The sequence below is a fragment of the Corvus kubaryi genome, unplaced genomic scaffold (genome assembly GCF_017639235.1).
Source record: "Corvus kubaryi isolate FWS band 111438036 unplaced genomic scaffold, C.kubaryi_AGA036_p1.0 132, whole genome shotgun sequence".
Lineage (NCBI taxonomy): Eukaryota > Metazoa > Chordata > Aves > Passeriformes > Corvidae > Corvus > Corvus kubaryi.
The window spans coordinates 7375315-7402653 of NW_024580666.1; the positions used below are offsets into that span (position 1 = coordinate 7375315).

At 38.5% G+C, this 27339-nt stretch overlaps 1 protein-coding gene across 1 annotated transcript; it reads left to right on the plus strand.

Moving 5' to 3' along the window:
* Positions 1-63: 63 nt before the first annotated feature.
* VAPA (VAMP associated protein A) lies at positions 64-26064 on the plus strand. The gene is made up of 6 exons (XM_042031545.1): positions 64-303; positions 16758-16910; positions 19509-19612; positions 21656-21736; positions 24096-24272; positions 25235-26064. Exons 1-6 carry the CDS (start codon positions 228-230, stop codon positions 25391-25393), a joined length of 750 nt encoding a protein of 249 aa, XP_041887479.1. The 5' UTR covers positions 64-227; the 3' UTR covers positions 25394-26064.
* Positions 26065-27339: the final 1275 nt, after the last annotated feature.

Below are 27339 nucleotides of genomic sequence, written 5' to 3' on the forward strand. Positions count from 1 at the left end.
GGGGAGGGCGCGGGGCCGCGCTCGGGGGCGCGCAGTAGCAGCGGTAGCGCCCGCCCTCGGCCCGCGCCCCGCTGGCAGCGCCCGCAGAGCCGCGCCGAGACACCGCCCGCCCTCCGTGAGGGAGCGGCGGCACCGCCGGCCCCCTCCTCCTTCTCCTCCGCCTTCTCCTCCGCCTCCTCCGCCCTCCCCTCTGCCCCTCCTCCCGCCGGAGCGAGCGAGCGAGCGAGATGGCGGCTGCCGGGGCTCTGGCGAAGCACGAGCAGATCCTGGTGCTCGATCCGCCCACCGACCTCAAATTCAAAGGTGAGGAGGGGGGAACCCGGCGTGGCCGCGGGGAGCGGGGCGGCAGCGGCGGGGTGTCCCGTTCCGCCTGGGCGCCGGGCCGCCTCCGGGCGCCGCGTTCCCCGCTGCCTCCCGCGGGCGGGCCGCGGTGCCGGGCGCTGCCCGCCCGCCGGGGGATGGGGGGCGCCGCCGAGCCGGCGAGCGGGATCGGCCGCCGCCATCTTGGGATCCCGCGGGGATCCGCGGTGCCGGGTGGGATCGGCCGCCCCCTCCCTGCCCCCGCCCGCCCCGCCGTGTCACCGCTGCGCTCGTAGGCCCGGCCCCGAAGCAGCGGCGCCCGGGGACACGGGTGTCGCTCTCCGGTCGCTGGCGGTGCGGGCTCCCTCTGGCAGCAGCGGGCAGGAGAGGCCCTGGAGCGGGCGGTGGAAGCCTTGCGGGGTTCCAGGCTTCACGAGGCTGCCCTCACGTCTGGCCTTGTCCCAGTTTTCCTTTCAGGCGTGTTGAGGCCCCGGTGTCCCCGCGGGGCTGGTGCGGCTCTGCACCATCTCTGCCAGGCACCCGCGCCCTCGTCCCGGTGCGTCCCAGCCCGGCAAAGGGCTCCCCGCCCTTTTCCCAAAGCTGTCATGTCTCAGGCAGGCTATCGGAACGTAAACAGGGAGCTCGCGTCTTCCCTGGGAATGAGGGAAAAGGAATGTGTGCGTTTCGGAAGTTTTATGTGTCCTGTGTGTTGCGTGCCGACCGCATGGCTGTGACCGCTGACGTGCTGCTGTCAAAATAGGTCCCAGCTAGTGCTGGTATCGTGTGTGTCTGTGGCTTTCTCTCCTCATCAGTGAGATGTGAAAGGGAGGGCTCTGTCAAAAATGGGTGATCGTTGAAAGGCAAGGGCATAAAGAAAAGCGTGACAGAACATGTAGGTTTTGGTAGTACCCCGTGATGATATCTTGTAGCTGTAAGGGGCATTGAGAAAAATCTCAGAACCTTTTGGATTTAGAATCATCAGTATTAGATTTAAAAAAAAAAAAACAACCAGTTAATATTATGTGAAGTTACATTTTTGCTGACTGTTGTCAGCACATGTACGTGCCTAATCCTGTGCATGCTTCTGTTTTCCACTTTTAGTAGGCTCATTTTTCATTGTTTTAGAGGACAGAGTGGAATTTATGATGTTGTAAAAATCTTCAAATGGACAACTAGAACAAATGAATGTTTGTATTAGAAAAGAACTCTGTATTCCCCCAAAATATCTTTGGTCTGGCCTAGCATTTAGATAAATTAGCAAACTATACTTGTTTTATTTGGTCTATTAAATCAATTAAACCCCAAAATCTGTCTAACCTTGCATATTAATTTCTTGATAGCTTTTTTTTTTAAATTGCACTTTCATACACAGAGTCAAAACCATAGCAGGAACTTGTCATTTTCACTTGGGTTTTGTGTTGTTAAAATGCTGCCACTCATATTTCAGTATGCTGTATTCTTACTGCAAGAACAGGTTGGAGGAAAATGCATGATTTTAATTTTTTTTAAATTAAAAAATTACTGTGTCTAATTCAAAGCCTGCAAATGTTGAGCTGTCTTTGAGCTGGAACTAAGCCGTATTGGTGTGCTGTGAAAGAGTGTGTTGATAGAATAAATACTATAATAGAATTTCTGTCTGTGTGAAGCTGTTGTCAGTCAGTGATCTTTATTGTGCTGTGTGTTTATGCACTGAGAGCATGAAATGTGTATTCTTTAGGCATAAACTTTGGTTTCAGGCTAATGCATATATTAGGAAAATGTCTGTAGAGCAGACTAAGCAAAAGCAAAATATGAAGCATAATGAGACTGCAGCACTCTCTATTACTGTATTATTGCAGTAATACACTATAGAAAGTGCTATCAATTGAGAGAGCATCGAGTGCACTCTCAATAAATATTTTCTAACTGCTTATTATTTAGAGGTGTTTAAAAAGGTTTGTGGGCCACAAACTAACCCAGTTCTAAAGTACCTTGTTGAAGAATATAATATTGGCAGTAGGGAATTCTGAGTGTCACCTTTTAAAAAGTAATTGGTCAGTAAGAAAGCAAATATATGACTCAGAATAAATGTAGCATAGTGCAGGAAAAGCATAAAACTTTGTGAAGTGAATAAAAGTATATATTTTTTCAGTGCAGCAGGTTCTTCAAAGTTATTTTATTGGTACAATTATCCATTATTATTATTGACTTAATACTGTTGGTGCATATGTAACAGAGATCCAGTTGAAGTCTAAAGATTTGAACAGAACAAATAATTTTGTTGGTTTTCTTGCCTCAGGAAGTTGTAATGGATTTGCTGACCTTTAGGATAACAGTGAAATGTGATAGTGTGCCCCTATACAAACAACTATTTCAATTAAAAGACACGTTGTACTTATCTTAAGGAGTTGTTAACAAGACTTTAAATTCATCATTGCCTGATGAAACTGCTTTTTAAAATTAATATAACCTAATTTACTCTGTCAGCAAAAATAAGGTCTGTAATACATTCATCCTTGAATTTTATTCAGCACGATTCAAGGGGAGTTCTAAAGAACATGTCCTATGGTGGTTAACACATTACATATTTCCCTTGGTGTCCAAGATTGCAATCCTTTTTTTATAGTGCTTTATAGTCCTAGAAATTTCAATCATTAATAGTGTTTGGGTTGTGGTTAATTCCCTCTGTCCCCCTGTGGTAGTTAGGTTTCTTTGGATTCTGAAACTATCAGGAATATCTAAGAAAAGCCACAATATAAATAAGTATTTTTCATAGTGCTGTACAAATGTGACAGAGGGAAACACTGTACTTAAACGTGATGAAACCAAGAGGCATTTGATAAACTATGTAATACCACTTTCAGACGCTCAGTATAGAGCACTGAGAATCTGCCTCATGGTTCTTGTACCCAGGTTCTTCAGCCATTTTGCTCCTGTAGGTTGGCTTTCTTTTGTATTCCAATGTATTTTGTTTAACTTCTCAAATCTGAAGTTGTTGGAGTTTATTTAGGACTGGATAGGAAGAATTGAAACACAAGACAGTTAAAAGCAACCCATCTGGAAGGTGGAACATCTGCTTCTTACTGGTGTCTTCTTCACGTGACTCATACATGTAATTGTTATCAGTAGCTCTAGTTTAGTGAACATTATGGGAATTTGGAGTTGGTTCCCTGTGAGTAAATGCGCTTTTTAATACTTTTTTTTGTAAGCAGTCATGTAGTTTAATAGCAGCATTTGAAGTTTTAAGTTTGAAAATTTGTAGCACTTTTATGGAAACTCCTTCTTCCTTAAACCAAAGAAGCCAGTTCTGCAATTTTATGTAACGTGTATTTAAGTTGGTCTTTGATGATGGTCCTTTGTTTAAAAAAACTTTAGAAACCTTCGCCAAATGTTTAAATCAGTCATAAGACATGCTTCTGTAACACCTAATTGAAAATCAGCACTAGTGGATTTGATGAGCTTTGGAAGATTAGTAGACAGTGTTCAGAATTTGAATTTCGTGCAATTCAGATGTGTCTGACTAGCAATAAGAAATTACAAAAATGTCTGAATATTCTAAATTTATACCCTTTATTGAAGTTCTTGCTTACAGGTGGGTGAGGCCCAGTCATGTTACCTTTGTAAACATCTCAAAATAATGAGGCACTCTTTTCCTTTAGCAGACTAAAATAAAATTTGGAATGTGTCTGTGTGGAGTACGTTTTCTATGATGGGTTGAGTTACTAGAAGGGATCAGTATAACAGAGGATGTTTAATTTCTGATTGTTGATCTGAATCATAGTCTAGAATTGTCAGTGTATAAAATCAACTATCAGCTGGTATATGTTCAAATGACTTTTCATGGGAGGTAGAGAGCACTTCACTCAAGTATTGCAACTTATTCTGAAATGCAGATTTCGACAACCTTTTAAATAATACAAAATATTGCTGTAGATTGTTTTGTAATCATTACATTGCTATTGGTAACATTGAAAGCCACAGGCTATGTGTTGCTGCAAATCGAGAAGGTGGAATTTAAAGGCAAAAATAGCTCAATGTTAAATGCATCTCCTGCCCTCAAGGTCTGTTGCCAGAATTGGCCTAGGATGCCTTTTGGTGTAGGCAGTTTGAAGTCCTCAAATGTGATCTTACTGCCCTACTTGTGTGTATCTTGATTATGTCAAATTTTATGCCTGTTTTCATTTTCTTCAAAGTATGAGTAAATTTGTGATGTCCCAATTTTCTAAGATAAGTTAGAGAAAAAAAAGGTGATTGGGATGTCAGTTTTCTGGTATCTTCATTCAGGAACATTTTTGAAACGAAACAGTGGGAGTGTAGGGGGGAAAAACTGATTGTAAGTGATTACTAATATAGTTGTGACTTTCTGATACTTTGAAATGGTTCCATTTAAGTTAATATTTTTGCTGGCTGAGAATTGCGTGATGGCAATAAAATGACTCAGTATTCAACATGTAGTCTGACTTTTTTTTCTTTTAAATACAAGAGTGATTCTTGTCATTGTTTGCACTTCCTATACATATGCTTCTATCCATTGTTTCATGGTTCAAATGTAGTATTTGTTAGTATTTTGTTTTCTTTAAATTATAAGTATTAATGAGAATTGAAGCACAGGATGATTTGTGGGAATATGTTGAGGAAGAAAAAGGAAGATAATGTTTTTTACCTGGTGTAGCTTATGAGGTGGTATTGTGTTATACAATCATATCTACCACTGTGCTAGACTGCATTTAAAACTGCCTTGTAAAAAGGGAGTTATATTGATCTGTGAAGTCAGGTGTATTATAGTGTTTGATTGTATTTTGGCAAAACTAGTTTGTCATTTGTTTTAAGATTTAGTACTGGAATATTTTCCTGTGGTGACAGAGGTATACAGCAGTGAAGATTTAGACGTTTTGTCCTTTACCTGAAACTTATAGGGCTTGGTTTTGCTTAATACTGCTGTTGCTTCACTAAACAGTGAAACACTATCCAAACCTCACATCTTGTTCTTCTAGTGTGTAACAATGATTATTGGTATAAAAGCTTCACCTTTGCATTGTAATTACTATAAAGTGCCTACTCATGCTGCTTGTTGATAGCATAAGCAAGTGTTCTAGATCACCACAAGACATTTTTATTAATATTATAAAGACATTCTTTATTATTCATGAGCAGTGTACTGTTGTTCAAGGCCAGGTTGAAAAGTAGAAAGTTAGAGGGGTTTGAGAGGAGTTGTTTTATTGCATCAGTAAATAGGTCTGAATAGTTCGTGTACCAGTTTTCCATTGTGGAAATATAAATTGTTCCTGTTTTGACTTGACTGTGGTTTGTGAATGTTTCACTTTCTGACTGACTTCGTCTTTGGGAGATGTTTGTTAACCAGGTCTTTGTGACCATCATTAAAGGGTTTTACATGCTCCCCTTATGAGCCATGAATTGAAGTAGAAAAGATTTCTGAAGAGAACTTGCTGTATTAAAAGTGGAAAACCAACCCCGACTAATTAGATAAGTATTACATTTTCCAGTTTGGAAGTTGTCACTTTACAAGGCTTGTGGTGTCAGATGAACCTGATAAGTGAGTGTAAGCTAATTTCTTAAAAAAAAAAAAAAAAAATCAGCAAAACGACTCTACTAAGATAATTTCTGATGTAGTATTGTTGAAAATGAAAATGCATAAACACAAGTTAAAATTTTACTAACTTTGTTTTTCTTAAGGTGGTAAGACTTTACTTGGGGCATGGTTATCTTGGCCCTTAGCTTCTCTTTCCTTTCAGTGTTGTTTTGTATTGTATAAGGTTATTTCCTGGCATTTAAAATTATTTAGCAATGTAGATGTCGTATTTCATTTTAGTATTTAAAAGTATTTAGAAGTAAATGGTTATGTAAATTAAAATAGATATTTTCACTTCATTCCTATATGAGTAAGGTCTTGTGAATTAAGATAGTTTGCTGAATATTAACTTGGTGTAGGACTTCATGTGTTTAATAACATGGAAGAGGAAAAAGAAAAAAAGAAAAATAAGTGTTTGCCTGAAATTAAATAAAATAGTCAAATCAGAATTTTTCTCTCCTTTGTTTCTCAAAATGTGGTCTTACTAGGAGTAAAATCTTCATCTGACACTTCAATGCTGAAATTGGTCTGGCCTCAATAAGAAGCAAAGCCTTAGTGGAAAGAATAATTAAAGACATGGAGGTAGATGGAACATGGAATAAAATGCAGTGTCCCAGGTACAGTGTGGCAGTCTGATCTGAGACCTTCTCTGTCTGTTATATTGGGGGTTGCCCTGACCCGTGTGCAGGACCTGACACTTGGCTTTGTTGAACCTCAGGAGATTTCCATGGGCCCACCCATCGCTCCTGTCAAGGTCCGTGTGGATGGCATCCCTTGCCTCCAGTGAGTCCACTGCGTCGCTCACTTGGTGTCCTGTGCAAACTTGCTGAGGGTGATGTCACTTCCACTGTCAGTGTCATTGAAGAAGACATTGAATAGTACTGGTCCCAGGATGCATCCCTGAGGGACACCGCTTGTGGCTGATTTTCACTTGAACATTCAGGCATTGACTGGAACTCTTTGGATGCACCCACCCTCCTTGTCCATCTACCATGCATCAAACCCGTATCTCGCAAATTTAGGGGTAAGAATGTTGGGGGGGACCATATTAAAGGCTGTGCAGGTGTCCAGGTAGGTGACATGTGTAGCTCTTCCCTTGTCCATTGATGTCCGCCATAGAAGACCTCTAGATTAGTCGGGCATGATTTGCCCATGCTAAAGCCTTGTTGGCTGTCACTTAACTAACTCCTTGTCTTCAATACATTTTTATACCATCTTCCAGGAGGGCCTGTTCCATTTTTCATTAATGACCTTGGTGTGGGTGGGAGTGTGCTGGTACAGCTCACTGGTAATAATGCAAGGTTAGGAGATGTGATAAATGCAAAAAAAAAAAAAAAAGATGTGTGCTAATAATACAATGTTTTCTTAGAAGTGATGAAAAAGAAGTAAAACTAATGGCTAGTATTTAATCATGGGTTTATTGTGAACGTGACAAGTCATGAAATGGGGTGAATACAGGACTGTAGTTTTGTAGTGAGGGAAGTATTAATGTCAAGGTTTTTAGCTTTGATGAAGCTTCATCTGAATGCATCCCTGGCAACACCTAGTCAGATAAAATGAACCCAAATGGGAATGGTGCAAAGACAACTTTATTAACACAAGTGAAGTAGAATAGCTTTAGCTTGTTAATCTTAGCAAAATGAAGACTGAAAGGGGATCTGATTGCTATCTATAAATATATCAGCAAGGTAAGCACTGGGGAAAAGAAAATCTATCTAAACTAAAGGATAGGATTGGTGGAAAAATGAATTTGCTTCAAGTGGCTATGAATGTATTTAGATCATTAGAAACTAGCTGAATCTGAATCATGTCAGTCTGAACCAACCTTCTAAAAATTATGTAGGCAAAAATAGTTTTAAATTCATCAGATACCATCTTACAAAATTTTATTAGTTTTGTGTGGACTTTAGAAAGCTTCTCCTAGGTCATGAGTTTATAATGTTCTTGAAAGTTTCATAGGACATTAATGGTACACAATTATGTACTTAAGCTACAGCAGGTATGTTGTGTTACATTCCAAGACATTAGAATAGCTTGACTGAGATATATTTAATTTTTTTTTTTTGTAAGAAGGGATATCCATGAATTTAAAAATCATATACTTAGGAGTAACTGCTCCATATGTGAAGTAAACCTAGTAATTCTAGTTCATAGGGATATGATGTTAATTTAACATTATGATGTTTAACACTATGATGCTAATAAGGCCACTAAACATAGTAGACCCACTACTGTGGTAAAAAATAAAAAGTAAAAATTGTTTTATTTTTTAATTTCAATGTCCACTAGCCATCTACTAGACACGATCTATGTTACAGCTCAAGTTGGTACTCCAGCTGTTTCTGTGGAAGTGAGCTGACTGTTCCTGAGAAGTGTGGCTGTGTTGGCTCAGCTCAGGACTGGGATGTGAAGTTGATGAGGAGGTGGAGTTTGTGGTCCGGTCTGATCAACAAGACTGACTAAATGCGACTTCTTTGAAGCAGATGTTTGTTTACCTGAGTGACTGTAGGAAGTGATTGCACTTCGCTTTCAGTGGCTCGGGAAATGGAGACCTGTAGCCTATGCTTCCAGAGACGGAAAAGTCACCCTGAAACTGCAGTGAGCTGTTGGTGTGTTTGGGAGGCAGTCTAGTGTAAGCTAGACCTGTCTGTAGGAGAATGCTAATGTCTGATATAAAAGTCTGTTTTGACCAGGCTCTGTGTTAGGAGCTGAGGTTGGGCACCGTGTAGCAGTCCGACAGCTAAAACGGTTTGTTGGTTTTTTTTTTTAAAAGAACTGTGTGAGCTTTTGTCCCTGCTGGGAGACTTGTGAATTTGATTTATTTTTAAAGTTACTTTGTTACACTGTTGGGATACTGCTTGCAAGGAAACCAGTGAAAACCACAAGTGCTTTGGTGGTCTGTTCAATGTTGGTGTCTGGCCTCTGATGCCCAGTTCTTGGAGCGCATTGGGAAAAGTGCAAGGCAACAGTTTTTGATCAGGTCTTCTGTGGAAAGACTGATTTTCTATGTGTCACTACAGCTGTCATCTGAGATGATTACAAGTGTTCTGATTACTGCTATAGAGTTTGAAGAGTATCTTGTGTGTTGCAATGCAGATCAGTTAGGTGTATCCAGTGGGAGATTTCTTATATGAGGATGCATATGGATTTTAAGCTGCTGAATATTTGAATATATTAAACAGCAGATCTGGGCTTTTCAGCATCACTGAAACCATTTGTAAGTTATAGCAAGTTAAATACAAAGCAAATTTAAAAGGAAAGGGAAAAGTTACTTGTTTAATTCCGTTGATCAAATATGCTAGTATTCTGGAAATCTAAGAATGTCTGTAAATGTCAAATTCCTTAGTTATCCTACCTTATGCAAGGAAAGAGAGTAGTTGCTCCACCAGGAAAGTTTTATAACATAGCCCTTACTGAACTAAGTCTGTACTGAAAGATTGCATGTATATATATTAGTTGCTTCAGGACTTTGGGGGGATAATTTGATGGTTTAAATGTTCAAGTTTAGCACCAATGAAATATTTCTACTGTTCTTATTATTTCGGCAGTGCTTTGGTATGAATAATACTTTGTGATTAGATCTTGAAAACTTTTTCCTGCTACAATTAAGAGCTACTAATTCTAGTATGCTCTTAATGTGTCTTTGGCAAGAATAACAATGTAATCAAGTAAAGCTAAATTGCAAATAAGAAATTCACAATATTATGGAGATTAAGGTTAAGTTACAAGCATCCGTTTGATGTTAGTAACCAGACAGTTCTTTAGTAATGGCACTTTTCAATGGGAAAAATATCAAGAATAGACATATATGACTGGATTGGGCCTAGACCACTCGATTTTAAAGTTTAAGCTAACTACCAGCAATAATATCTTTGGATGAAGTTATTCTGTGTTATACCATCTTATTACTAGTGGTGTTTTGTTGTTGTAAGGCTAAAGAAACCAGTGCCCATATTTAACATCAAATGCAGGACAATCTCCATTTAGTCTGTATTTTGTCTAATATATAAAGAAGATAACGTTCTCTTTACCAGAATTCCTGGTAATGGTCTGTGGCTGTACTTTACCCTTGAGATAGATGCTTACTGCATTTTTACTGTGGTTTCTTGGCTACTAACAACATATCAGTCACAAGCTGGGGTGAGTAAGAAGTTTTGATCCAGAAAAAATATGTAGGGAAATGTTTTGTCTGCTTTGAAATGTCAGTATGTTGTATTTTTGTCTTTTCTCTGTCAGAATGGCAGGCAAAAGGTTTCAGCTCCCATTTCCCTTACACCAGCCCCCAGCCAAGCATGCATGCCAGCGTCTGCACAAGCACCTCTAATAAGCTGTGTAGCCATATGCAGGCTCTGCCCCTTTGACAGAGGAAGATGAGCTATTTTAGGATTAAAAAATGGGCATTGTCTCAGCGTTTTTTAGAAAGAAAAATCTATGATAGACACATCAGGAGCATGAATGCTGACAGCATCTCATCGTGGGGAGATACGATAAAATCTGATGTTACCCCTGGTAAACAGTGGTAGCCTGGAGTCAGCCCTCAGGAATTGTGGACATTGAGGTGTGTCAGCTTTCTAATAAAGCCTGTTTTGCATTCTATATTTTGCGTGGAGGTTGATGATAAAACAAAACTATTTCTCAAGTGCCAGGGTAGAATAAGAAGTGAAAGATTCTGTAATGCTGTTCTAATATATTAATATCTTCCTGAAAGCCATGGTTATTTGTAGGTATTATTAATCTCTCACCTTCATCCATGATCATTCATATCCATGATCATTCATATCCATGTTTAAGTATTAATCCATGAAACCGAAGCTGTTATGCTTCATGGACCGTGAATAATTTTAATGTAGGTGATTTGTTAGAGTTGGGATTTTTCTTCCAGTTGGAGAAGGTATTTGAATGGTCACGGTTCTGGTATTTCAAGAGGAAGGAGTTACTTATGTTCATTGGCAATGCATGTTATATATTCTCTTCAGATCTTTTTCACAGAGGTCTGAATATTAATGTCTTAAAATTAATTTATGGAAATAAACAACATTCCACTCACTTTCTTTTGTGTCAGCTGTGTCACCTATGCATTTTTCAGAAAGTACTATAAAATTTGATTTTGAGTAATTCAGTGCTTTCTATATATGTTGTATCTGATAGTCAAGGTAGTTTTGACTCGCCACAGAACACCAGTATTTCTCATTTTTAGATGTCTTTCCTTCAGTACCACTGGTGGAAGATGATCAGGTTAAGAAATACTTAAATAAACTGGATTTTATGAATCCTTGGGCCCTGGTGGAATGCATACACAAAGTGCTGAGGGAGCTGGTAGGTGGACAAACAGGCTGACAGGAACCTTGTGAAGTTCAACAAGAAGTGCAGAGTCCTTCAGCTGGGGAAGAACAACCATCTGAGCAGCAGTGCAGGGATCTGACCAGCTGGGAAAGTGGCTTTGCAAAAATGGCCCTGTGAGACCTCAGCTGGAGTGCTCTCTCCAGAACTGGAGAGACACTGGCATAATGGAGAGAGTCCAGGGAAGGGCCACAAAGGTGATGGACTGGAGCATCTCTCTCCTGTGAGGAAAGGCTGAGAGAGCTAGGGATACTCAGCCTGGAAAAGTGAAGGCTTGGGAGAATCTTGATGTATAAAAATACCTGAGGGGAGGGTGCAAAGAGGACAGAGCTGGGCTCTTTTCACTAGTGCCCAGTGACAGGACCAGAGGCAATGGGCACACCTTGAAACACAGGACGTTTCCTCTAACATCAGAAAACACTTTTCTACTTTGAGGATGACCAAGCAGTGGCACAGGTAGTCCAGGGAGACTGTGGAGTCTCTGTCCTTGGAGATACTCAGAAGCTTCCTGGCCATGGTACTTGGGAGTTTGGCCCAGATGACGTCCAGAGGTCCCTTCCAGCCACAACCATTATTGCTATGTCAAATGATGGGAAAGAAAAACAATTAAATTTTGGCCTAATTTAAAAATTCTGTATTGCGTCATACGAATATCGATTACATGGAGCTATGTTAATTATTCTTTCTTTGTTCCATTGCTACTTTTTATTCTGGCAGAATGAGTTAATGGAGATCTTACTCTGTTCCTCTCAGGTCTATCCTAAACGTCAGTTAACTTTTCACAAAATTTGTCTTGCTTGATTTACAATATCACCGTTAGTTTTTGTTCTGCTGACTTGAACTCATTTCTCATTCATTAGTGCTCAAGCTGTCAAATGCAGTAAATGAGTTTTCTTTGTCTGCCCAACCCGACTTTATGTGCACTGAAAGAAAACTGCCCTAAGTTTGTTTTAGTAAAGGTGCCTTGAAGTGTTCTGTAATGTTTCAAGTGCTCTTGGAATTTCAAAGGTGATGCAGCAGCTGTGAAAATACAACATTCCGCTTAAAGCATATAATTCACATAGTTTTGAAGTTAATACTGTAAGACATTTTAAGGAGTGTGGATTACTTTTGCCAATCTGTGTACTTCTTTTATGTGTACTTACATTGTTTTTAGGTGTAGCTGAATGTATTGCTTTTCTGTGCCAATTTACAGCTTAAATAAACTTTGATTCAATGCATGAACTAGAGTGTTTTCTGGCAGAGTTGGCTTAGATATTGTGTTTTGCAACAGCTACAGTTCATTGTCTTAAATTGAAGAGGGCAATATGCTTAACACTTAAACTGTTCCATAAAATGTTGTTGATTTTGTTTAATAATGCATGCTTATTTTTGTACAACTGTACAAGTGATTTGCCTTATAATTATAAAAGATTCAGTGTAATTTAATGAAATTATAATTTCTTCTTATCCAATTTTAGGTAGAGGTGATGTTTTATGACAGGCTTTGTGTGTACATTATGACAGCCTTACTAATTTTGAATGGAGCTTCTTGCTGACCAAACCTGCCCCCTTCTCAGAAGTGCTTTGTTTGCTCTGTACTGCCAACAACTAGACATACTGACATGGGTCTCTCACCTTCCCCAGGGGTACCCCAGCCTGTGGAGGTTTGTCTAAGCGCTTCCTTCCCATATTAGGAACGCATATTCACATCATCATTTTTTCTCTGATGTTTGACCATCTCAGGTGGTAGAGGAATGGGTTTTGAAGCTGGGACAGTGAAGGAGACCTGCATCTGAAGTGAAAATAACACTTGATGAAAAAGATCTCTGTACAGGTCCTACCTGTCCAGTAATACGTAGTATTTCGGTCATACTACAGCATAACTAGCAAGCATGTGGCAAGCTGGGAAACTTGGCACTGTGTTTCAGCAGTGGAAACTGGCTCTGCAGAATCTGTGGCATTTCTTCAGTCCACTAGTTGTTGTAGTCCAAGCTCATAGTTGCCAGAGGCAACCCTGCCATTAATGTTGTGGTGACTGCGCTGCAAGATAGCTGAAATAGAAATTAATATTTCACACACATTAAGTGTTTGGATATGTCTGGTATTTCTGAGTGTGATTAGGCAGGTGTCTGTCCTTCTTTTTGAAGGCCCTCGTAAGTCAAAGTGACGGGAAAACTTGCAGCATGAGTTGTCACTGCTCCATTCAAAACCGTTGGAACAAAATGACACTCTCACAACCGTCATTCCAGGAAGATGCTGCAATTGATGTCTTGGATTTGCACAGCTAAGAGAGTTGTTGAACTCTCTGTCCCATCTAAAGTAACTCTTGATTTCCAGAGGTTATTAGATTGAAATTACGGGTTTATAAAGCAATGATCTCTTGTCATTCAACATCATGTTACGTTGATATATAGCTTGAGTTATTAGTTGAATTACCACAGCTTCTGTTTGTACAGTTAGACATAAGCCTGTCTGAGGTTTAAGTGCTTAAATAAAAACCTGCTTGGACCTGAGTGTCATGCAAGCAGCAGGTGAGATGCTATTTTTGAGATTATAATGCTGCCCTGATGTAGTTGAATGTTTACTGAGATGAAGTGGGTGTGCATTTGTCCATTTTGATGCATGTGCATAATGTTTGTATCCATCTTTGCCAGTTCTTTTCCTTGTTTACATGCAGTCTGTGTAATACGATCCAAAACATTTCTTTTTCCTGGTTCTTCTGCCTCTGCCCCACCTTTTTCCGTGAGAAAGGTCATAGTTTAGGCTTTTGCACTTAGGCTGTTACTGCCAGCTTGTACTTCATTCCCCCACTCCTCCAAAGATAGGGGTGCTTATGTTTGTGTAACAGTGAACTCCAGAATCTTCTACAGGTGTTGCAGTTTCTTTTTTGAAGGGTATGTCATGCTAACTTAGATCACGTGATTTTTTTTCTGATTTACTGTCCTTCTATCTGTTCCTGCCTGTCCCTGCTCAGATCCATGCTGTTGGTATGCCACTAAACTATGAAAACAGCTGGGTTCTGCAGGAACAATGAAATTCAGTCATCTTTTCCTTTTGTGCACCAATTTGCTACCACCTATTTATTAAATCTGATGGTTGCAAGTCTTGAGAGGCTTTATACAGCTATTTTCTTTAAAGCTTTTAGAAAGCAGGTGAAAGGTAAAGCTGTCAAAAGCATCCTCTAGACCTTGAAAAATATTTCAGTCACTGCTGAAAGAAATGTCTGATTCTAAAAAATGTCCCCAAGGTAAAAGCTTTTTTTTGTGAAGTATCCAGGAAATGCAAAGGAGGTCACTGCATTCATGTACCTGGGAAAGAAAAGCAGATTTCTTAAAATTATCTGAAGTGTTGAAACTGACAGTAAATATCAGAGTAATTTGAAGAATATTTTGAATCCTATCTCATTATTGCACACTTTAAAAAGGCAGGCTTGAGGAGACCTTTCACGTCTCAAAAGAAACAGAACATCTTCTGTTTTGGTTTAAAAACCAGTTAATCATCAGTTTATAAATTCACTGCTACTTTGTCTTGAAACAAACTGATTTTGAATAGTATAGCTCCTTTTCTTGATGACTGTGCTTTTCAAAATGAGCCTCTGAACTGTTTCTTTTTTTCCCTTTGTGCAGAATGTCCTTAGTAAAAGTAGTTGACAAAATTGAGAAGCAGAGCTCCTTAGGTGGCCTGGAGTTGCAATTAAAAAAAAGGCAACACACAAGTTTGAAAGCCAGATTCAAGGTGCTATTTGCCTCTGGGCACTGCAAAAGCAGTGGTTATTAGATGACTAATAGCTTAGGTGGTTGTTAGTAAAACTCCCAGAGTAACTTCCTCAAAAATGTGTGTAGCTTGAAAAAATACGTGTTTGGTGTGTTATGAGTGTATCACCAGTCTTAGAGTGAGAAGAGTATTCCACTGCCTGATTTTAGTTCAGTTTGTGGTATGGGTGATGGGAGTTATTTTTGGATCTCTCTCTATAAGTAAAGACAACTGGATCCTGCAAGAGCCATCAGGAGATGAGTGGCAGGAAACTTTCAAGTAGTTTTGTAAATCTTGGAGGCTGTGTCAAATTTGCCTGAATTGAGAGGATGACTTATTTCATCCACCATATAAAGTCAGATTAGAAGTGAAGTTTCAGACAAATAATACCAGTTCCTATTTTGTCAAAAGAACCTCACTGAATCTAAATCTAGCTCACATGCATTTTCATCTACATCTCAGTATTCTGGTTGTCAGTAATTTTCTTTTTAGTCTTTATGTATTTGTATCTTGGTATTTTGTATTAAGACTGTTTAACGCTCTCTCAGTCAAGTATTTGGAATGAGTTATAGAAACAAAGGCATCAGTCAAATAGTGAGCCCTCTAATGTAATAACATGTTTGATGGTGGGCAGAGCTATTTCCTTCAGAGAAGTACAGACACTTCTGTGCAATAAGGTGTTGAGAAGAGAGTTGACTTCCTATGTCTCATGCAATTAGTGGTTTTGTTGTACCTTACCACTTGTTCATACCACTTACATTTTTCATTCAATTTAGTCTGAAGTTTGCTTTCTTTGTAGTTTTTTAATGGAAAAGTTGTTGTTTTGTTTTCAATACTGATAAAAATTATTTTTAAGTAATTTAATGTGTAACTTTAAAGAACGATAAGGTTCTTAAAGTTGATGTACACATGAAATATTCTTGAATAAATTTCATGTTTATCTGAGTACCATTTTTCTAGAGCCCTTGCAGTCTTGCTTTCAGATGACAAATGCGTAAGGGAGATTAACACGGCTCAGAATGCTGTGAACCTTATTTTTTGTGCTGTTACTGTGTGGCATTGCATGAAGGTGATCTCTGTTGGAAGATATGCTTTTGCAGTTTGATATTGAAATTATGCCTCTTGTCCAAGTCTTGTCCAATCTTGGAAGGAATTCCTATCCTGAAGGTTTAGCATAAATACAGTTAAGAGAGTACATTGCATTGAATACATAAATATAGCAACTACAACCTGCTTTTCTGGGGATCAGTTAGAGTACACGCATAAACAGAGTATCATTTCTCTTGCTTATTTTGAGTTTAAAAGAGGAGATTGATGCCTTGTTCAGTCAAGTCTATAGGAGCTCAGAAGCCAACAGAAGTTAAAATATAGTGAAATATAGCAGTGACTGTATTTTAGTCTGTTTTCTTTCTTTAAACAATTGAAAGAGTTCCAAAGAATGTGTTGCTTCTATTCCTAAAGAAAAATTCAGCAAAATTTACTTCTGCATATGACCAGTACCTTCTTGGTATTTCAAATGTTAAGAATGATTTAGTAAAATTAATATCTGCATGTATGAACCACTTGTGGCAGCAGCTTGAGTGTGTTGTACTATTTAAGAGTTCTTGATTGCAGTGATGTATATTGTTACAACTAGGGTGATAGAGCACTCTTTACATGTAACACAGCGTATGTGCCTAACAGCTGTATGATTTAACCTGCTTTTAGAAGTTTGTTGGCAACAAGATATATTTTAAGAGTTACTTGTACCGTATAAAGAGATTTCTTCTCCAGAGATACATGTATATTTAAAAAACACCAACCTTTTTTTCAGGTCCCTTTACAGATGTAGTAACTACAAATCTTAAACTACGAAATCCGTCAGATAGGAAAGTATGCTTCAAAGTGAAGACCACAGCACCTCGTCGATACTGTGTAAGGCCAAACAGTGGAATTATTGACCCAGGATCATCTGTAATTGTTTCAGGTAAAAAACAAAAACACGCAGTTGTAGGTTAAGTGTTTTTAAAGCCTTTAATGAAGTTCCCTAATGCTTGATCTTAAAGACTGTTTGAAGTATGTCAGCTTTTTAAAACTTTTTTTTTTTTAAATAAAAGGGATTCCCTTCATAAGTGTGATGGCAACTTGATGCAGAGCTGCAATGATATATGAAAAAGTCCTCTGTATAGAAATACTTGCCTTTGTCACATTTATCTGTGGCTCTCTGAAAGGAGGAGAAGCAAATTGAAAAAGGGCAGTGACATTAACACTACCTTTGCTTCAGACTACTATATTCATGTTTAGAAGCATTACTTGGCTGCTCTGATGTGCTTAAAATGTAACATTTCATCGTTCATTGCATTTAAGAAAAAATTAGTTTACAATTTTAGCTAGTTGTTTTTCTCAAGAAAATGGGAAGACTAGATACTAGTTTTAAGATTTGGTAAATGATTTTTGTAGGTCATTCTCTGGACCATTTTGAGTTAGAATCACTAGAAGAAGGGGGATTCAGGTTGTAGAGATCACAGGCAATACAGGTGTGAACTCCTAGATGTCCTAGGTCTAGAAAACTGATTATTTTAGAATCCTTGGAGACCTCTGTAGCAAAGCAAAAGGGAAATAATGGAGCAATCCTCAGAGCTTTTCAGATTCACATTCTTACACCCTTTGGCAAGTTTAAAAGAAGCTGGAGAACTGTCTTCAGGTGATATGTTCAAAAGACGCAAAGAAGAACCCAAGAAAACTTTGGTTGATTAAAACCTTAGAGTAACTTTCCTTGTAGGAGTTTTCTGTTCTAATATGATCTGTAGAATGGGGCCCTTTAAAACTTCATTATTGCTTACCATGGGCAGTCCAGCATCTGGACTCATGTGGTACTTGTTCACTGACTCAGAAAGATCATTTTACTGAGAATTGGTTTAAGATTCAAATAGTCAAAAACTTCTTTATTTTCATCTTCAATGACAACTTACAGCCATTTTGCCTTAGCTGTGTGTTTGATCTGGTATCTGGGGTCTTTCCAGTGGGTAGTTTGATATCACAGTCAAGGTCTTGCTGGACTTTCTCTTTAGGGAATTTAATAGATTGAAGGATTACATCCTGTGTGTTTTCACAGTTGCAAATCATCCTTTTAAAGCTTTAATATTTTGGTTTTTCAAATGAGTCAGTACTGGAGCTGTAAACCATATTGTGGCTTCAGGATCACCAATAAAGGGAAACAGTGTCACACTGCTTGACTCTTCAGTTGGCATAGCAGGAAGTCTTTGGTGTGCCTATTTCTGTATTACTGGATTCTCATGCAGTTATTCAGCTACAGTGACCTCAAGATGTTTTCAAGTGCAGTTGTTGAGTTAGAGTGACTCCACAGTGCTTTTCAGAACTAAGTTCTCTTCCCCAAAGTGTCAGTTTCATCTTTTTGTTTTTAGGCATGTAATTTCTTTTGGGTAATTTGCTAAAATAAGTGCACAGATTATTTTTCTAGTGACCCACTTTATCTCATCAGTCCCTCAACTGAGTGTTTTCAGTGCTGAGTCATCTTTCATATAATTAAAAATAGATTTCTCTCACATTGTTGTGCAGAGAGAAATAACTGTAGGATACTGTGGGCTGAAGCTCTTACGTTCAAAACTGAATGTTGAGGTAGTGTTAGCTGTCTTCAGCCTGTTTAATGCATCATGCTGAATCAGAGCCAAGCCAGTTTTTAAATTCATTGTTGGAGATGATTTGACAGTCATTTTGAGGAAGTCCACAGACATTTTAAAATCATTTATCACTTTTCAGTTGTGAATCACTAAGAAACCTTCTTCAGCCATGTTTATTAATTTTTTTCCAAAAATACAAATTCCGTAAGAGCTGTTTTTCTTTACCTTGATGCCTAAATTTACGATTTATTATCCTGTCATGTATTGTTTGTTGTTGTTAACAGCAATTGCTAGCAATTGCTTGTTGTTGTGGTTTTTTTTCATGATATAGCATGTTACTTCTCTTCCTTCACAGCTTGTTACTGTTACTTGTTACTGTTTTTCCTTCTGCTGTTGCATTTTTCTAGCTCTATCAGTATCTCTTCTATAGCTTTTTCATTGCTGTAGGATAGGTACATATACAGATACCGGTTATAGGACTCCATGTAATTTTTCTTATATTTTTCTGGAACTGCTTCTGCTTCTCTTAATTTTGTATAAAGATATACTGAACTGGCATTCCCATTCTGTGGAAGACAGGTGTATGTACACTGCCAAAAAATTAATCTCTGCAGTTCACTGAGTCCTCATCCTCTGGTAGATCAAGTTGCAAGCCTACCCCCGCCCCCTCCCCCATACCTAGATGTAATTTTTTTTTGTCTCTCTTACAGGATCTATTTGTACATATTTGTCTATGAAATGTCTTTTCCTATAGTAATTAGAGAAATAATCATGTCAGCTACACCAGACTCTGACCTCTTGAGTCCCTGTTTCTACAGTGTATGCATTGCCTTTGCATTTTAACTTTCAGTGTCTGTTCAATGGGGAATAAATCTGAAGTGGATAGCATGCTTGCTGTAGTGATTAGCTGAAGAGTCACAGTTTTATTTTTTTCTTCGAAACAGTAATGCTGCAGCCTTTTGACTATGACCCAAATGAGAAGAGTAAACACAAGTTTATGGTACAAACAACCTATGCACCACCAAATATTACAGATATGGAGGCAGTGGTAAGTAAAAACAGAGTAAAATGACTGTTGTATTTTTTTTTTCTTAAAAAATTAGACTTAGCTATAAATGATTCACATTTTTGCAGTTTCTGTTTGAAGAAGAATTGGATTTTCTCTGAACAAGTGTGACTTCAAATGTGATTCAGGGTTTTTAATATGAAATACAAGGTCAGTTCTTAGAACTTGCCTCTAGTGATTAACCTCGAGGTTATTGAATGGATATAGTGGTGAGTCTAAGGTAAGGTCAGTTCAGTGTTAAAATATGGGCATGTTATACCTTTACACGCAGCTGATTTGAAGGGGATAAACAGATTGAATTTGAAGGAATCAAGAGTATATTCAAACAACAAGCCTGAAGCTGTCTGAAATGGGTTCGTTTGGTCTGAAAAGTGTTTAAGTGAAATGTTGAATGGGATTATAATGAATTAGAACATTTTCAAGACTAAGATGTGTCTCCCTACAAGATACCAAGTGGCTAAACACAGGACAAATGATAGATTTATTTTCTGTTTTAATAGAACCTGTTGTAGCTTTAGTTCTTAGGCTGGGTTGGTCTGATGCAAGATCCAGAAAGAAGATATGTAGGTTTGTGCTTGTTAGTTCAGAAGTAAGGTGCCTGTTTCTGATTTTACTGGCTGGCAGCAATGGGAATTAAGCCCTCAGTTGTCAGAATGTGCTTTTTAGGGTGTATTTGGACTCACATAAGTATGTCCTAAGGTGGAGGTCAACATTGCACATGCTTCTAACTCTAGAAACTATTTTAGGGAATGCTTGTGTTTACACAGGTACATCTGATGTTCACTCAAGGCAGAGAAGGAGAGGGGAAACAAAGGATAAAGATGAGATTTTATAAATTGCTGAAATCCAGGAGGAGACCTTTTCAGGTTTAGGCTCTGTCCCCTTATAAGAAGGCAAAGACTGCTGTGGCATCACTCTTCACTGGAAGCAGTGGAAAACCTTCTAGATTTTGTGAAGCTTTTGAGACGTGAAAGTTAACATCTGTCTGCCTTTTTGACCTGGTTTGTTTTTCTTCATATGCTCTAGTAGCTCTTGGGTATGTGTGGTAAATGAAGCATGGCTATTTGGTGAGGGTATAAAAACCAGCTTCAGAAATACCTTTCAAATAACTGCTTTCTTAGTGTGTTCAGGTATACAATACTGAGACATGGAGCTTTCAGGAAATCGATAGTTGTTCTTGTAAGTTACTGTATAAATAATGCCACTGGAAAAAAAATAATAGGAAGGATGTTACGAAAAACCTGAATATTTGAATCTGTAACACCTACAATTCCAAGGTAACAGTAGAGGACCTATTAGAAAAATTGCTGCAGACTTCAGAGCAGTCTCTGAGCCTAAGAATTTAAGGCAACTACATGAAGTGCATGCTTTGAATGTTAATTGTCAGTTGAGGAGAGAGATTCCAGCATATTTTAGTTATTTAAATAGACTGATAACCATTAGAATTTAAAATGGTTTTTATAAACAGCTTTGAAAAATTCTCTAGGCCCAAATTGTCGCATGATATGGAGTAAAAGGAGAAAGTGGTTAAAAGTCTAAAATTTAAAGAACTAAAGAAATTTACTCTAGAACAAACACAGAGTCACTAGAGTCACTAAAAGGTGTCTTTCAATCTTTTGTTTAAAATCAGTGCTTCCAAGATGGGATACAAGAAGTACATTTACTGAGGCTTAATAGGGCTAGAACTTTCTTTTCAAACTGACTCCAATGCTACTTGTGTCCCATTGTGTGTTAAGAAACCACTGTATTGTCCCCTCCCTATTTCATACAAACCTCTGATGGATCCATCCTTGCATTCAGTTTACTCTTTTTCATTTCCAGACTTGAATAACCATTTCTAGCTTTTTTTACTTCACAGCAGTGAGTGTGAACAAAAAGCATTGTTCATAAGCAAGTCTGAAAATTGCAGGGAGGGTAAACATGGTATTCAGCTGTGTAGAAGGCCAGAGCTAAGAGCAAGCTTATGAACTGTTGAGATGTTTGCATGAGTCCAGCATGTTAAATAACTATTAATTGTTGTCTTAGTGGAAAGAAGCGAAACCTGATGAGTTAATGGACTCCAAATTGAGATGTGTGTTTGAAATGCCCAACGAAAATGATAAACTGGTAAGTAAGGAGTAAGAAACTGTAAGATCTGTACCACTGACTGGTAGGATCTCACAGAAATTTCAGGGTTTTTTCAACCTATTTGATTTAATGATTAAATGAATTGAAGGAATTTGTACTAAATTAGTCAGGAGAGGTGTTCAGTATATAACTTTTTAAGGATTCATAGAATCACAGAACAGCCCAGGTTTAAAGGGACCTTGAAGTACTGTCTGGTCCAAGATCTTGTCCAAAAGGGAACACTGTCCACCCACATCTTAGAAAACTCCAGCATTGGAGACCAGTGCCAAAAAACTATCTTTTTGTTATTTTTATACTTCATCGTTTTTGTATGCAATCTCAGTATAATCTTGGAGGGAAGGGGGTGTAGCAGTTGCTTTGTGGTCTGGGTTTTTTTTGTTGGTTTTTTGGTTTTGTTTTTGTTTTTTTTGGTCAAGAATAATTTGTGAGGTGAAGGTGTAAGCTTCCGAAGTGTGTCTTAAACAGTAAAAATGTAAAGGTTGAGCATTTAATATCAAGGCACTTAGTTATCTACTTTCTGGCTTTAATTTCATGAAGTGTGTAATGGACTGAGAGAAATGTAATGGGTATACAAAACTACCTCCTTTTGTACTTTTTCCTAAGAAACTGTCCCTAGGGACAGAGGAGCTGACTCTTTAATTAAAAAATCAGCTCTTTACAGCCACTCTTAGGGAGCTTTACGCTCTTTTAGGGCCAACTCTTTAAGGCCATTTTTCTTAGAGTGCAAGTGCTTTCCATCCTGATGTGTAAGAAATCAAGGAAGGCAGGCCAGAAAATGGCATAGCTGAGCAAGGATCTGCTCCTCGCATTGAGGAGAGTAAGAGGGCAATGCACAGCCAGTGGAAGCTGGGACATGTGACTTGGGAAATACAGGGCTATGGTTTAGGGGTGTTTAGGGGTGGGATCAGGAGAACCAAGGCACAGATGGACTGGGACTTGGCAGGGGATGTGAAGAGTAATGAGAAGGGACTCCGTAAGTACATATGTCAGAAAAGAAATGACAAGGAGAGTGAACCCCCCCGACAGACAAGAAGGGTGAACTCGTGACAACAGATATAGAGAAGGCTGAGGTATTCACTGAGTTCCTTGGCTCAGTCTTCACTGGCAGTCAGGCTTGCCATGTCGTGGGGGTTCTCGTGGTTGAAAAGCTGGACATGAATCTGCAGTGTGTGCCCACAGCCCAGAAAGCATCTTGGGCTGTATCACAAGAAGTGTGGCCAGCAGGTCAAGGGAGGTGATTTTCCCTCCCTCTACTTTGCCCTTGTGAGACCCCCATCTGAAGTCCTGAGTCCAGCTCTGGGTTCCCCAGCATAGGAACGATGTGGACCTGTTGGAGCAAGTCCAGAGGAGGGCCCTGAAGATGCTCAGAGGGCTGGAGCACCTCTCGTGTTAAGACAGGCTGAGAGAACTGGGGTTGTTCAGCCCGGAGAAGAGAAGGCTGCATGGACACCCCACTGCAGCAACTTTTAACAGAGGCAGATAGTGGTAACACAAGGGGGGATGGTTTTAAACTAAAAGATGAAAGATTTGGTTTAGATGTTTGGAGGAAATTCTTTACTGAGGAGGTAGTGAGGCACTGGAACAGGTTGCCCATAGAAGTTGTGGAGGCCCCATCCCTCAAGGTGTTCAAGGCTGTGTTGGATCAGGCTTTGAGCAGTCTGATCTAGTGAAAATTGTCCCTGCCCATAGTGGGGTGATTGGAACTAGATATTCTTTGAGGTTCCTTCCAACCCAAACTATTCTATGATTCTGTGACTTTGAGCAGAGCTGTGGGAATTAGATTTTTAATTTTAGTACTGGTTTTTTCACAGCTTTTTGTGACTTTTCAGAATTAGTAATATGTATTTCAGATGCTGTGAGACTTAAATTTCATGTTTGTGCAGCACTTTATTTTCCTTCACTAAAAGGTGTTATAAGTGCAAAACATTTGTATCATACACACTTTATAGGAGTTTGTGACATGATCTGCTTTGGTTTTACTTTGTTTTGTTTCTTACTATTGCAGGATTACTTTTCTTCCTTTTATTTTTTCCCCCCCAAGTTCAGATGATCTTTGGTGTATTTTATGCCCTCTTTTGGATGCCTCCTGGGTCAGTGTTAAGCAGCTAAAGTATTAATTTGTGTCTCAGTAGAGTGTAGTACCAGGTAAACAGTGCAATCTTCTCTTGCTTTTTTAACACCTGAGCTAATCAGAACTGAACTGTCAGTGTGTCTGTTCAGCTTACTGTAAATATAAACTTTGTTGAACTGTATCGGTAGCTTCATTGTTTCACTTTTAAGCTGTGGATGGTTTTTCTTTGGGTAAGTAAAATTCTCAAATCATTCTTGATATTTGTAGAATGATATAGATGCAAGCAAATCCGCCCCAGTACTGAACGCATCTAAGCAGGATGGACCGATGCCAAAACCACATAGTGTTTCACTTAATGATACTGAAACAAGGAAGCTCGTGGAGGAGTGCAAAAGACTTCAGGCAGAGATTATGAAGCTGACAGATGAAAATCGGCACCTGAGAGTAAGTTCTGTGTCCACATTTATATTGAAGTGGCTTCACTCTGCTTGATTCAAAGGTCTGGTTTGTAATTAGGCCAAAACATATGTATTCCAGCAAGTAGATAAAACTGTTAGAATGTCAAGATTGATTCGCTGTATGGTTTTACTGTCCTGTATATTATGTATATCTTGAACTTGTCAGTGATTGAGACTTTGTGATTGTCATGGATGAGATATTGAAGCTGCATAATCTTCTTAAATGAAATGGTCCTCTTTAAGGTGATCTTATTAATTTAGGTCTGAGTCAAAGCTACTGAATTAAATTAGCGTTTTAAAAGTGCTTTATTTTTCTTTAATAATGAGTAAATGAGATCCAGAGCAGTAACATTTGTATTACAAACAGAGAATAAGAACAATTGTTTGGCCAGAGGAGGTAAGCAAACACTACTTTCTTGTACCTCTATGTAAAGGTGTTATTTCAGTGACCCGTCAGTAGTCAATACATGACTTTATGTGTCTTTTCTATATATTTGCTTTCGGAACAGTTTGGACAATTTCACTGGCTGTGGTAGTCTTTTAAAGAACTATGAAATAATATATAACATAATAACTATGATATATCCAGACCTGTAATCCTGATGACATTGAGACTAAACAAAGCAGATGTTTCTCATTAACAATAAGGAATTACTTCTATGTAATTTTGACACATATTAAGTAAGAGCAGGATGCTTCATTGGGCCTACCAAGATTTTTGGAATATTTTTTAAGCAGAGAGACTAGTGAATTATGGTCCTTATTTAAAATATGGTTTTCTATGTCCATGTTTTGGATTTTGGTGTGGTGTCATGTTGTATGCGTTGAGGTTTTTTTAGAAACTTTATTTAAATATTCGCCAGTAAATACGGCCTTTTGAGTTCAGTTTTTGCTATTGTAATGATGTATTTATATATTTTTTCCATCTGTGTTTTTTCCTCCCCTCAGGATGAAGGCTTGAGGCTCAGAAAGGTAGCGCACTCGGATAAATCTGGATCGCCCACAGCTTTGGCCCTCAGAGATAATGGCTCTAATTCTCTTCCTTCACTTCTTGTTGTAATTGCAGCCATTTTCATTGGATTCTTTCTAGGGAAGTTCATCTTGTAGAAAGAATGAGTGAGAGAAGCATGCAAAACTGCAGCTTCCTTTTTTTTTGTTTTTGTTTTTGTTTCGTTTTGTTTTTTTTTGTTTTGTTTTCTCTTGGCCAGAAAAAGGTTTGTTTACCTACCACATCATGGGTAGTACGGCCCGAGTGGCTGTTCTTATGTACAGCATCATAACAGGCTTTGCCTTTAATGATCTCGCACGGTTAGAAAACACAATCTGAAAAGACAAACTGTTCAGCTGCTGGACAAAATTGTACATTCAGTCATCAATAGCAGGTATCAGTTGCACAGTCAGTCCTTTATGAAAATTCATAAATAAAGAATTGTTCTTTCTTTCTGTGGTTTTAATAAGAATTCGAAAATTGTTCAGAGTCTTGTAAATGTTATTTTAATAATCCTTTAAAATTTTATCTGTTGCTGTTACCTCTTGACAAATGATTTATTAGATTGCTAATCCCACTCATTCAGGAATATGACAGGAGGTATTCTGGGGGAAATGGTGCCTCTTACTGTGTAAATTTTCTCCTTACCTTACTTTGCTAATATCATGGCAGAATTTCTTTCTTATTCCTTGTGAGGCATTGTTGAGAGTTTTTCATCCTTAACAGTCCTGTCCCATAATATTTAACATGACAAAAGAAATAAAATTGTTAACAGATTTTTCTGCGGGTAGCCTGTTTGTGTGTGTCGTGCTTTTAGAGGGGATTCTTAACAAGTTCATTGTTCATGATAATTTGCTACTTGTAACAAATGGCTATTTTGAAGTTTATTTGCTTAAGTCTCTGGCTTTGACTGTTGTAATTGAAGCTTGGGAAAGAAAAAAAAAAAAAAAGGTTTCCATTCCATTTGTTTAAAAAAAATGAACTGTTTTCTGGCTGCTTTCAGCTACAAAGAGGATGGTTATCAAACTTGGTTTGAGACAGAATAATTTGGATATCCAGCAGGTACAAATACCAGACATGAATGTTTTCAATATATTAACAATTTGCTTGGATTGTGCAGGAGTGTAATAATCAACCTTCTGTTCCATCTTTGGATCTTCTGGGTGTCTTCCAGGAGTCAACATTATTCTTTGATTTCTTAAGGGTACTTAATTCACATATACTAACTTACTCAGTTTATAATTCTGTCTTAGCAAATATTAAAAAATGCAAGTTGAATCATTCAGACACACATAGTGAATTCCATGATGCAGAAGAGTTGATATTTGCTGAGTTGCTCACCTTCTGCTCAGTTGCTCACCTTTGGGAAATAGAAATAATTTTATGCAACTCTTGGCAGATCTACCTGTTTTAACCATGTATAGCTAAGTTTTAAAAAATGCGTTTTTGGGGTCTGAAATGCTTCCCTGCACTTAATCTTATGTCTTGCCTCATCTCTGAATATGTCATAAAAACAAACAGTAGTATTGAAACAAAATATTATCTCTACTTCTGAGTAAGCGTAATCCAATACAGGGAATTACTTGTAAACTTGAAAAATTGTGGAAGAAGTATACTCCTGTAAGCAAAATTGTGTATGCTCTTGGACAGCTTGACTTGATGTGGTGCAGCTAAGTGTGTTAGACCTTGGTATATGCACACCTTATGTAGCTGAGAAAAATGTTCTGGGAAAGATGTACATTATCTTGGTTGCCTTTGATTTTTAGTGCTTTTTAAAAAAAAAAAATTACATTATGTTCTGTCATAGCTCTCTGTGGTAAAGTTTTTTATGAAATCTTGCACATGTACAAGGAAGATGATGGAGAAAATGCAAATACTGCTTATCTTTTCACTTAAGCATGCAAGCCCTGTTTCCAATTACTTGTTCCAGTGTCTGCATTCAAGTCTCCTTCCATCCCAGTGACTGGAAAAAACTATGTTAAGGTTTTGATTACTTTGGTTCCACTGGTTCAGAATGGTGTATTTCTCCTGATTTTTTTTTCTCTAACAGAACATCGCCACATCA